The sequence below is a fragment of the Centrocercus urophasianus genome, unplaced genomic scaffold, assembly GCF_019232065.1.
Source record: "Centrocercus urophasianus isolate 14NV4802_14NV808 unplaced genomic scaffold, USGS_Curo_1.0 seq_25, whole genome shotgun sequence".
In the NCBI taxonomy this organism is placed as follows: Eukaryota; Metazoa; Chordata; class Aves; order Galliformes; family Phasianidae; genus Centrocercus; species Centrocercus urophasianus.
Window position 1 is genome coordinate 11193599 of NW_024884811.1, and position 12840 is coordinate 11206438.

Genomic DNA, 12840 nt, shown 5'->3' on the forward strand with positions numbered 1-12840 from the left:
CAGATGCTTTCTAATGCCTGGCTCTACAAACAAATGCTTACTCTTAATTGTACTAAAGAACAACACCAGAGTCAAATGAAGGTGTATTTGTCTACAGGCTCAGAGTCATGAGCATCACTGTGTCATCAAACTTGTTCACAGGCTGGTAAGTCTAAACTTCAGCAGAATTTTTATAATGTACAGTTTGCTATCCTTAGGGAGAGTAAGAGGATGATGGTACAAATGAAATAGAGTCATCATCATAGGATCATAGAATGGCTTGGGTTGAAAAGATTCTCTAGTTTCAACCCCCTGCTATGTGCAGGGTCGCCAATCACCAGACTAGGCTGCCCAGAGCCACATCCAACCTGGCCTTGAATGCCTCCAGGGATGGGGCATCCACAGCCTCCTTGGGCAACCTGTTCCACTGTGTCACCCCCTCTGAGTGAAAAACTTCCTCCTAGTATCTCCTGTGTATTAATTTAAAACTACTCTCCCTTGTCCTATTGATATCTACGTGTGTAAACATTGTTCCCCCTCCTGTTCATATGCTCTCTTCAAATACTGGTAGACCACAATGAGGTCTCCCCAAGAGCCTTCTCTTCTCCGAGCTAAACAAGCCCAGTTCCCTCAGCCTTTCTTCATAGGAGAGATTCTCCAGACTGTTGATCATCCCAGTAGCCCTCCTCTGGACCCATTCCACAAGCTCTGTACCTTTCCTGTGCTGGGGACCCCAGGCCTGGATGGGGACCTAGTTCATTTTTCTAGCAAAGAAAGATGGGGCCTCACAAGAGCTGAGCAGATGGGCACAATCACCTCCCTCTCCTGCTGGCCACCCCTTTTTAAATGCAACTGAGGATATAGTTGGCCTTCTGGCTGCAAGCGCACACTGTTGGCTCATGCCCAGCTTCTTGTCCACCAGGACCCCCACGTCCTCCTCTGCAGGGCTGCTCTCAAGGGGTTCTTCCATCAGTCCGTATTAATACCTGGGACTGCCCCGACCCAAGTACAGCACCTTGCACTTGGCCTCGTTGAACCTCATTAGGTTCACATGGGCTCACTTCTCCAGCCAGTCCAGGTCCTTCTGGATGGCTTCCCTTCCCTCCAATGTATCAACCACATCAATCAGCTTGGCATTGTCTGCAAACTTGCTGAGGGTGCACTGAATTCCATCGTTTGTGTCATTGATAAAGATGTTGAAGACTGACCACTGACAGACACAACTGTGAAAGGCCTCTAGCCAGACAAAGAACCGCTGATCACAATAGCTGGTTGAAAAGAACAGTTGTCATTGGCTGTCAAAATGATAGTGTCCTGGTGTGACACTGGTCAAAATGTTCCAGGAGCATTTTGAACCCATCTCTCTTTAGTATTCGTGACAGTTTAACAACTTGAGTGAAGAGTAATAAAATTTGTAGTTAATAAAAATTATAGTAAAATTGCAAGTACTCTGGTGAATAGGCCTGAATTGGAGATATTAAAAAAAGTTAATGGAAATCTGTAAATAAGGAAAAAATGTGTTTGGTGGAAAAGATTAAATGATTCTTTTGTTGACTTTTCACTAGTGAAAATGTGGATGAATATGAGAGAAGGTATGAGAGAGCCAGGAGGTATTGAAAGAAGAACCCAGTGGAGCACACAAGGCAACAGAGATGCCTTTTGGTATAAATGCCTAAAAGAAAAACAATAGCTTGCCAATATATAATACATTATTATAAGGAGGATGGTGGTAAGCTCTTCATATTGTCCACCAAGTGATAGAAAACTGCTTAATTTTAAGTAAAGAAGATTTAGATGGAAATTATGTAAAGCTTTTTATGAAGGCAGAGAAAAGCTTGAGAAGAGTGCAAGGGGAATTTTCGAGATCTCTGAACATATTAGAGATCTTTATTGGAGAAAAGTCCAGATATAATTAAGGTTACAAGTGTTCAGATTAACTTTTTATTGATTGCTTCTTAAAGAATAAAAAAAATCATACAATAGACATCTCTATAAATTATAAAACTTCCCAGACTTTTAGAATGTAAGATAATTCATTCTAATAGATAATACTTAGAATGTAAGATAAAAGTTACAATATGGGCTAATTTTCTTACCTAGATATGCTGCAAGGGGTTCAATTTTTTCTGAATGTCTGTCACGAAAAGTGTCATTACTTGGTATTGAAATATCACTGTCCTTCACCATGACCACTGTGCCATTCCAGTCATATGCACCAACTGCTCCAAGCATAACCCAGTCCTTGTGTAGAGCAAAACAAAAAGCTATTACCTATGTGAACCTTTTCTCATCACAGCGCTTAGCTGGGCAATGCTTTCTGTATGCGCATCAGATTTAGTCCTGCTTTTCTTAAAATACTGTGGCCTCCAAATTAGAGGATGTCTCACACTTTTTGATAAAAACACACACAATTAAAAAAAACATTGACCATTCAGGAAAAGTAACAGATTGAAATATATCTCCTGCAAGTTTAGCCCATAATGACACACAGGATAGAAAGATGAAAGAGATTTAGCAAAACTAGTCAGAAAGTACATCTAAATGCAGTCCAAAGATGAACTTTTAGAAAGATGAAATTTTCTCTGCTCTGCTGAACTTGTATTTAAAATGCACCTTTTGTCAAGGACACTGTTTGCTTTGCTGGAAGGTAGGAATGCCGTCTTCTTGATAAAAGAGACATCAGCTACCCTGAGTCCTTCAACACAAAAGAACTGAAAACCCACTACTGAAGTCAAGCTCTGACAGCAGTTCAGTTCTATGGTAACTTCAAACATGCACTCTACCAAATAGATAACCTTAGAAATCTTCTCAAGATGCTCTATGAGGATAATACCTGTATGTAAGGTGAAGTACAGCGTTTGAAGGATAATGTACAATCTCATAGCACACAGTGAAAATGGACGCAGAGTATTTCTGCAGTGAAGTATTTATGTTAAATCCTGATGAAGGTCTGTTATTCTTTGTTTTACCAGTGATACGCTGAGTTGTAAACAAAGCTGCATAGAAGGTTTTCCTATGGATGTCAGTTTGTCTGACTCAAGGTCTGCTCAGTTAAATTATTTTCCTTTTGTGCTCTTTTCAACTGTCACTACTTTTTCACATCTTTAAAGTGTAACTATTTCCAGTTTATTTGATCTCATGCTAAATTTCCATTTAATTTGTGTACATCAAGCATAGGAATTTTCTGATTTTCAAAAATAAATAACATTTGCAGGAAGTGATTTATTCTACTAACAAATATTCCCAGGGATTTTGACATCCCGTTTCCTAAGTATTTACCCTCTGAGAATTGAGGTATTCAATATATTAATAGAGCTAACAATGTGTTGTGTTATTAATAATTCAAACCACATCCATTACAGAAATAGTCATTACATATATATCTTCAGTTTAAAGTTCATCAATACAACATAATAACAATTTGTATATTAACATATATAGAGAACAGTTTTACAATTAACGTATTATAGAATATTTCCCTGGTAGAAAAATAGTATGGGAGCATCACATTCAGAATTAGTGTGAATAAGACACTTATTTTCTCCCATTGTTTAAAATTCTTCTTCATGTACATTGTGCAGAATACTGGTCTAAAGGAAATGTGGAAATATCCAACAGCAAATAAGGAGCAGGGCGGCAGAAAGAATTCTGAATGCTCATTCAAAATCTGTGATATTACCTACAAAAATCTACTTTGTAAACTAACTTCTCTTTTCAGACAGCTTTTTTACCTGGGAGTAATGAGCACTGAAACCAGCCTGTGACATCTCCATTTCAAATGATGCTGCTTGCTGATCAGTTGTTGCTATTAAACAAAAAAAGATGTGTAATGAAAATGCTTGCATGATAGTAAAGGACGATGTAATTAACAAGACTATTTTGTGAATATAACTTTCGACAGATTTTCACAATAAATACAGAAATTAAGATTTGTGTTACCATTAAGTGAAAGAAACCATTTCCATTTTAAGATCATGTCTCAGAACTTGTCCAAGTAATACTGCTGGGCTAAAACTGAGATTTGACCTCAGGCTGATGTTAAATATGTTTGGAATGTTTGATTAATATGGTTAAGCCATTTTCCACTTGAGCTAAGCGAACAATAAAACGCATCCATGTAACCCCAGCCTCATACTCAAGCAAGTAAAAATTTGTAGGCAGCTGGTAGAAGTTTAAATGAAAAACATTTGAACCTTTGTTAAAAACAAATTAGGAAAATCTCAACATTCCAAGATTCATAAATGTTAGGGAAGGGCTTGGGAACAATAATTCTTCCCAGAAATTCAAATGAAAATGTTTCTATTTCTCTTAAGTGACTGAATGAATAAGGTATCATGTGATTTAGTAGTACTGTCAATATCTTTTCAGGTAGTCACATACCACATACTAAACTGGCAGGCTTTCAGCAGGGTGCTTTGCTCTCAGGTACATAAGCATCACAAGTAAGGTAACTATATTCTGCATATTGATTCCTTCTTGAGAGCATAACGTGGTAACAGGTATCACAAAGGAACTAAGATCTATGTTCTGAGGCTTGTCCAAGAAGAACTGATAATTTGCTACCAATTGAGCACTGAGGCAAACCTCAAACAGGGTGAATGAGACTGAGGCATAGCCAGATACGGCTGCACAAATTTCAGGCATCAGGACTACTAAATAATACTGAACTTCTGCTACTCAGCAGCTAAACCACAAAGGCTGCTCACTCATGTATATCTTTGCTAATTGCTGGGATTTATGATTAGCTACAGTAAGCAGACGAACTCAAACACAAAATGTTCCACATACAAACATGGGCCAGTGTGTTTCACAAAATGTAGCTGCTTTGCTAAGTCTGAGAAAAAATTGGTTCTTTTTGAGTATAAAGATTTTAAGTTGCACATTTGCTGATAAATAATGTTTTTCAGTAACAGCATTAATCATGCAACAAAAGATGCTTGTTAATGAGCTGAGAAAGACATGACTCTCATAGCTTCAGGCAGAAGACAATGCTAGTACTGTCAGTATATGCACTTCTGAATTCTGCTTAGATAATGGCCTTTACTCTAACTTTCCATTGAGTTTCAAACTGCCAAGCATCTAATAAAGGATGTTTTGTGAAAAAACATTTGTGCCTGCCTACATATTGGATAAAACATAAATATGCTGTTAAAATGAGAAGTACACGCCATGAGACACAGAGACATATGAAAAAGATTATGTGTAAAAATCCACTGGCTGTCAAATGTGAGTTTTTGTTGGATTTCATTACTCAGCTCTCTCCGAATTTTCCTGTGCAGTATTTTTAATGACAAAGAAAACAAAACAAAACCAAGAAATCTACCAGAGGAAAAATATCAGATGTACTCCTATACTAGCAGAAGGCTATTTAGATTAAGACTTGAAGCACATTCAGATACAGAATTTCATGAATCCAGTTTCTTCTGACCTCCACATTACATACAGAAATCAGTTGAGCTACACTGTGTAGTCTTAACACAATGCACACATACAGTGAACTAAATTGTCCCAAGAAAGCTGTGAGGGACAGAAATAATCTGCTTTTCTTCCCATTCACCACAATGTATCCATGGACAGAGTTGCAAATCTAGAATAGTTCCAGCAATGCTTTGGGTAGAGCAGGAAGCCATGCCTAAACAATCAACAAAAAGGGGCTTATTGAAATTCTTAATGACTGAGTCTCATCATATTTTGTTATAAAGCTAAGATCTCATCTTACTTTCCACTCTAGTTTGCCTTGCAGACAGAGGAAGCAATTTCTGAGACTTCTGCAGGTGGAAGAGGGGATATAAATTGTTTCATTTCACAGGGGCCTCATGTAGAAATCTTGGAACAGACTGAAGTCCTAATGAAGATTTGCAAATCAAAGCGGCTTTTGGGTATGAAGTTATCTAGACCTCGTACAGGCTGAAAGAAATCAATTTTTAACCTTTTTTCTTGATGTTTGGATAACTTTTTTTGTAATACAGCCAAGTCTATCTGAAACAAAATTTGAAAATATGGCAAAAATATATCAAAGTACAAGAATACTAATAGTTCATAAGTTTATTTCAAATACAAAGTTGTAATATTCAAAAAGCAAATATTTGCCTCTGCATATTTTGCAGAAAATTAAAACTGAGTTCAAGGAATACTGCAGAACTTGCTGATACTTAGAAGAGGTATGCTGAAATATGCTGAAAATACCACATATTAAAGGAGTCCTATTAATTATACAAACAGGTAATATTTCTATTATTCAATCACATTGCTAGATTCCTCTTCATCTACCTAACTGCAACTGTACCATTAGAACACAAAACTTGTTTAAATGTTTGTCTTTTCTTTACCAATTTACTAATTTAATTTACTAATTACTAATGCCAGTGGAAGGGCTAGAGCCTGCTAAAGAAAGCATTCTCTCATCAACAGAAAGTCGAGGCCAGCACAGTTTCCTCTACTATTTGCATAGGCTGGGACTCCATGCGGTAGCTAGCATTACCTCATGACTACAGACTACTGAAAGGGACAAGGTGAAGCATAACAAAATTACACTGTCTCTTCTGGCTACATTTTGTTGTTCAGTGGGTTGTACTATAATGTGATCCTTGAATCTGAGTACTCAAAGTGTGCTGATGTCCAGAAATATCCTTTGTCCTGCCATGGACCAATAAAACAGTCTATTACATTTTCATTAAAATTACATTATATATAATAGGGGTGATTAACAGATTTCATTCTAATAATAAAATACAATGATTTTTCTTATGTCTCAAAAACTCATGGCTGTTTTCAACTTCTCTTTGAATAACTGTTTTGTAACTGAAAGTGTATTCTTCCTATAAAACATACACTTAACAAAAGAGCTTCTATTCCCTGAACTTTAAAGTACTGAGTAAGCTTCAGTAAGCTAAACTTGGGTTTTCAGAGAGTTGAATTAGTCTCAAGTAAAATTGGTTTATAAATGAGGAAATAAAATCCTTCAGAAAGGGAAAAAAATAAGAATATACAAAATGGGGAAAAAAAAATTAGTAGCAAACAACTGATGATAGAAACATTTAACTCACACTAAATGATACACTACAAACACTTATATGTCTAAGAAACATTAACGGAAATTTAAAGACCTTTAATATAATCTTTCATATTTATTTATTTATTTATTTTGACATTCAACTCAACATTATCTTTTGTTCCAGCCATAAACTACACAATTCTAGCTACTTGGAAAGCTGGAATGTTAAAAAAAAATAAGCCCAAACAGATGGATGTTGTCTTTGTATGACACTAAGCCCTTCAGAGTTGGTTAGTGTAATTTATAACTAATAAACTTCAGTCTTCTATTACCAGCACTGTACTTGAAACAGAGTTGGATGGTGTTGCCTAATTTGGATGGAGAATGTGAGGAGATATTAGGAGATAACTTTTCACTGTTAAAATCTGACAATCACAAGCATTTCCAAAAGAAAAAATATATCTTACCAACTCTCTATACAAAATTCACATTAACTTGTACAGCAAACTAATACTCTGTAGTTAATAACTAACCATAAAGAGAGTTTAAAGGCAAAGGCAGACAAACACATGATCATGGGGCAGTCTAGGACACACTCTTTTACATAAGAGAAGGCGAGTTCAAGTTCACCCAGGGGTAAAATGGTAATGGTTACTATAGTGACCCTTCTTACCCTTCTAGGCTACTGTCTCCATCTGCTCTAATCCATCTGAACATAATTCAAATTATTATCTATGTTTTTGATGTGTACTGTAAAATATCTTTATGATCAGCTGAAAAAATACTTGCATAACACATTTTATGCAGCATAATACACTGAAAAAGAAGATAAAAGCAAGTGGTCTTGTGTTTGCCTCAGCAGTAATGCAGGCATAAAGTAAAATTTTAAATAATGTCCTACCTTCAAGGGCAAATATTCTCTCTCCAAGGGCTTCAACAATAGTTACAAGAGCCAATTCATCTGAGACATTGAAGAAATGCTTTTCAGTAGGCTTACTGGCAATTGATTTTATTTCCTCTACAAATTTCTCAGTACTTAAATTTCCTCTGCTGTAGCTGCCAAGAATCTATAGAGGATTAAAAAAAGAGAACCAAGGTTATGTTTTAAATCCTATTTTTAAAAGATACCTTAGAGGAAGGTAGTCAGAAAATATTAGAAAATCATATCTAACCTTCATTGTTCTATTAAAACCTCCCTCGGATTTATAGCCTTCATTGAATAAAAGCCATTGTTTTGTAACTAGAACAGAACTGTATGAGAGCTCACTATTTTCTTTTTTTTTTCTGCAAGCACCAATAACAGCAAGCAAAGCAATTGTATGGTGTAATATGTATATTATCCTCAACTGCTGCTTTCATCCTTTCATCACCAAATTCCTACGATTTGTTGACATAGACCTTAATTTAGAAAACAACAAACAAACAAAAAACAACCCTGTCCCAGACAGAATATATAATTGTACTGACTTCTAAATATGTATCACCAGTTCTTCTCACAGCACAATATACAAACAATTAAGGACAATAAGGTTCATATTTATGAACAGGATAGTTAGTTTTTGTAACGTATAACTTTGCCTGTAAATACATCATGACATTACATTCAGTATGATGCTACAAGACTTCAGGTTTGGCTAATAGTTTCAAAATTGCTGCCGTAAAAATTCAGGATGCCTCAGAATAAAAAGACTAATTTTTCCAATTCTCTGACAAACACTTATTTTTTCTGGGGGGAAAAAAATAAATCTGTGCACTTTCTTGCTTTGAGAGGGAAACCCCAAACACATTTCAGTGTTCTAGCATTCCTGGACACTGAAGCAATTCAAATTCGGTTTTAGACAGTGATTTTAGCTAAAAATTACTGCATAATCAGCAAGGACATTTTTTTTCAGTGCTCTCTAGCTTTATAAATGCAACTATTGAAAATGCCACCTGTATGTAACTAATCTTCAGTTCTATGATTTTATTTAAAGACAATTACTTTCTTGAAAATGTTTGATCCCCTATTATGCCATTGTACGGTTACTCATGCAAGGAAAGTAAGCTTTTCGTCATCTGGTAACAATGCCACCAAGGGTCATTCTTTAAGGCATGAAGGGGAAATAAAAAATCTATACTTCATCAGTTTTGGTGCTTGAGATTATTTAGTCTGTTCTCAGAACCAGAGAGTATTAATATGACAGGTTGTTCTTACTAGGAGAAAAAAAGAGAGAGAGACAGGAACAGAGACAACCCAATGTATCTTAAAAGTTAATGAGAAAAAAAACAGATGATTCCAGCATAGAATATACAAATATAGCAGAGGTTACACCAAATCTATCATTAATTTTTCCATAACACTCTGTATGAGTTAGCTTTCATCATATTTAACCTCTCATTCAGCTACTGATATTGCTCAACATGAAATGACAACTTCAGTATTCCAGCACACAGTGCATCCATAACACACCTTTGCTCTTATTGTTTATTTCTAAGTGGATGACATGTTTATACAAACTGTTCAGAAGATTTGAACTAATCTTCTCTGTTCACTATTCCTTTTTTTTTTTTTTAAAAAAAAAAAAAGATTATATTTTATACTGCCTCTTAAACTCTTTCATTTATCTTCACAGAAAAAAAACAAAAAACAAATGAACAACAACAAGAAAAAACCAAACCAAATAAAAAAACCCACATACACAAAACCAACCAAAACTAAACCTTAACCTTGTCAGATAATTTTTTCTTTCATGCTTTAAGATCAGAAAAAAAAGGTAATTTTTTTTTTTGTAAATCTCCGAAATGATTATATTTCCATCAAGATTCTGTGACATAAGCATTTTAGACAGACATCTGAAAGGTGAAACACTTTTCAGACTCCTACTTTTATTCCCATTACTTTTCACTTACAGCAATTGCAAATCTCTGAATGTTTTCATCCTCACACTTATCAATCACTTTTTGTAATCTGTAGTTGTCGTGTGATTCCCCATCAGTCACAATAACCATTACTTTTTGTACTCCTCTTCGTGCACCATGAGCCTCAGTAAATGCCTCTTCCCTAAAGGAGGAATAAAGGGTTTGAAAAAGGCAAAGTCAACATCTTGCACACACATCATTTTGGTTAGTCAACCCTGATACAAAATACGTTACATTAAGTAGAACGTAGGAAAAAAGAAATAAAAATTAACCAGGAACAAATACAAACAAGACCAATTGGAATTTAGATGAGAGTTTACAGTCAGTGTTTCACAAGGATTCTTTCAACTGTGACAGAAGAAAAGCACAGTGTTGGATGGTGAATAATTATTTTCCTAACTGAATACACTGTCATCTTACAAACAGTTTTGGTAGCTTAAAAAAAAAAAACAAAACAACAAAACATGTCAATCAAAACCCCTCCTCCAAAATCCACATCTGAAAAAAGTCTATTTTCATACTAAAACAGCACTTTCAGAAGCCAGAAGTATTTCTTCAGTTACCAGCATGCATCTACAGCAAAACAGGATGTTGTAGACGTGGCAGAAGTAGGCTCCCAGTGAGTGACGGCAGGCGTGGGTGACTCAATGAGCACGGCAGATGGGGAAAGGAACACTGAGGGGGTGTTCATGCAGGCTGGGCATGACATGGTTCTGCACGGAACCATAAAAGTAAACGGTGGAATAGGGTTCTGGAGAAGATGGAAGCAAGGCTTCCTCTTTTTAGAAAAGTATCACCAATCTTAAAGACCGCCCACGCAAATAAAAGCTAAGATTCATCTCGGATGACAACCAAAAATGGAAGTTAGGAGGGACTGCAAGAGCTGAGGAAACTTTGTTGATACTTCCTGTACATACCAGCCTGTGAGGGTTTGTGGTGCACAGGGACTTTCTGAACCACATACACTTTCTCAGTATTTGCTAATTGATTCTGCGTGAGCTTGCTTGGGCTCCATGGAATTCCTACTTGTAACAAAGTATTCCTCAAATATTACTATGAAAAAGTAATAATGTTGTTGGGTTTAAGGCATAGCATCAACAAATCAGATACTTAAACAGTTAATCAGTAAGATGCTGCAGATTTAAACTAGAAGAATATTGGGAAGAGAGACATGCTATGTCATGGAATAAAGAAAAGTTGTTATGCTAGACGTAGGAGAAAAGGGAAAAAATATGGAAGGCTTAGCAGTACAGATCGTTGTTATACTTGTGTGTATGAATATAGTTCATTCTTGGGTAATCTGTGCTAAAGCCATCTCAGAGTCTGATCACACAGCACGTGCAGGACAGTCAGGGCATCAGGCCTGGCCAGCATGGAATCATATAAAGCAGGTCCTGCTTGACCAAACCAATCTCCTTCTATGACCAGGTGACCCATGGAGGGGGTTAAAGGAGATTCAGAGGAGGATCACAAGGATGATCAGAGGGCAGGAGCACCTCTTCAGTGAAGATAGGCTGAAGCAGCTGGAATTCTTCAGTCTTGAGAATAGGCTCCAGGAGACCTCATTGCAGTCTTTCATTGCTCAAAGCGAGTCTACAGGATAGACTGGGAGGGACTTTTTTTTTTTTTTTTTTTTTTTTAAGTCGGGGAGTGTAGTAGTAGGACAAGGTAGAATGGTTTTAAACCAAAACAGGACAAATTTTGATTAAATCTAAGGGAGTAATTCTTTACTATGAGAAAAATGAAGTGCTGGATGGAACAGGCTGCCCAGAGAAGCCTGGATGCCTCTACACTGGAAGTGTTCAAGGTGAGGCTTTGGGCTTTGGGCAACCTGATCTACAAAAAGGCACTCCTGTTGGTCTTTAAAGAACTCTCTAACCCAAACCATTCTAAGATTCTATGAGTTTTTATTTTCCCAGTGCTCTAGAAGATTTCAAGACTTCTGACATAAAATTTCTAGACTTGTTGACAAACGTGGATTTAAATCCCACAATAATCTTAACCTCAGAAGAAAGAAATTAATATTAAAATTTCAATTTTTTCCCCATTTCCTCTGAAAAACTTAATTTCATCTATCCCTCTGCATACACAGCTCCTACCTAACCTACATGTATACCCAAGTCCTTCAATTGCCTTCGCTTAGGACTACAAACATATTCCATGTGTTTTCTCTTTCCCATTTCCTTCATTCATGAAACAGCTGCCATTTCAGGGTGCTACATGTAACTGTCATTGAGGTTGGACAGGTTTTTTATCCAGCCTCACCTTAAATCTCATTTATCTAGCTAAATGAAGTCATCCTATTTTTGATATCTTTTAAACTTGTTCCTGTCATATTCAGGAAAATATTTAGTGAACTTACCTTGCTGTATCTATTCCAAGGGCTGTCATAGTTTGTGTGCCACCCCTCTGACGTATTCTCAGGGCTGCAGCCATCACTTCTTCTGTTGTTGAGTAGGTATTCAGGTAAAATTCATGGACTACAGTCTGCCCATACTGGACAATTCCAACCTGAAACACAACATTTATATTAAAAATCAACCACCATTAAAGAAAGTAGCTACATCTCTTGCAGTGAGGTAAATGCTCATCTGTACCTACAGCCAGGAGAAAAAAATGTACTCCATGTCTTTTCCCCAAGTATGAAGCACCTATAAGCATTTGAGAAATAGAAACTGGAAAACAGTTAACGTCAATGAAATCTTTTCAAGTTTCTAAGCTGTTTATTACAAATGGGAACAAAGTAAAATGCAAGCTCAACTCCTTGTTCTTCCTGACACAGGGTCATTTGAAATGCAGATCTGCTCACTTCTAGGACAAGGCACTCAACGCCCTAACAAGCAGTCACAAGTTTTCAAATGGATTTCCTTAAAGAATATGAGACTGTACTTCACATACAACTCCTAATTCTGTCCAAACATAAAGCTCTATAAATCAACAGACTATTTACTCTACACACAGCCTAGAAA

At 36.4% G+C, this 12840-nt stretch overlaps 1 protein-coding gene across 1 annotated transcript in view; it reads right to left on the reverse strand.

The window, feature by feature from the left end:
• The window catches only part of ITGA1 (integrin subunit alpha 1), a 48333-nt gene that overhangs the window by 25324 nt on the left and 10169 nt on the right, over positions 1–12840 (reverse strand). Inside the window, exons 6-10 of the mRNA XM_042825999.1 lie at positions 12234–12382; positions 9863–10013; positions 7875–8040; positions 3711–3784; positions 2076–2220 (exon numbers count right to left, since the gene is read on the reverse strand). Coding sequence (XP_042681933.1) covers positions 2076–2220; positions 3711–3784; positions 7875–8040; positions 9863–10013; positions 12234–12382 — 685 coding nt within the window. The remainder of the gene's footprint in view (positions 1–2075; positions 2221–3710; positions 3785–7874; positions 8041–9862; positions 10014–12233; positions 12383–12840) is intronic.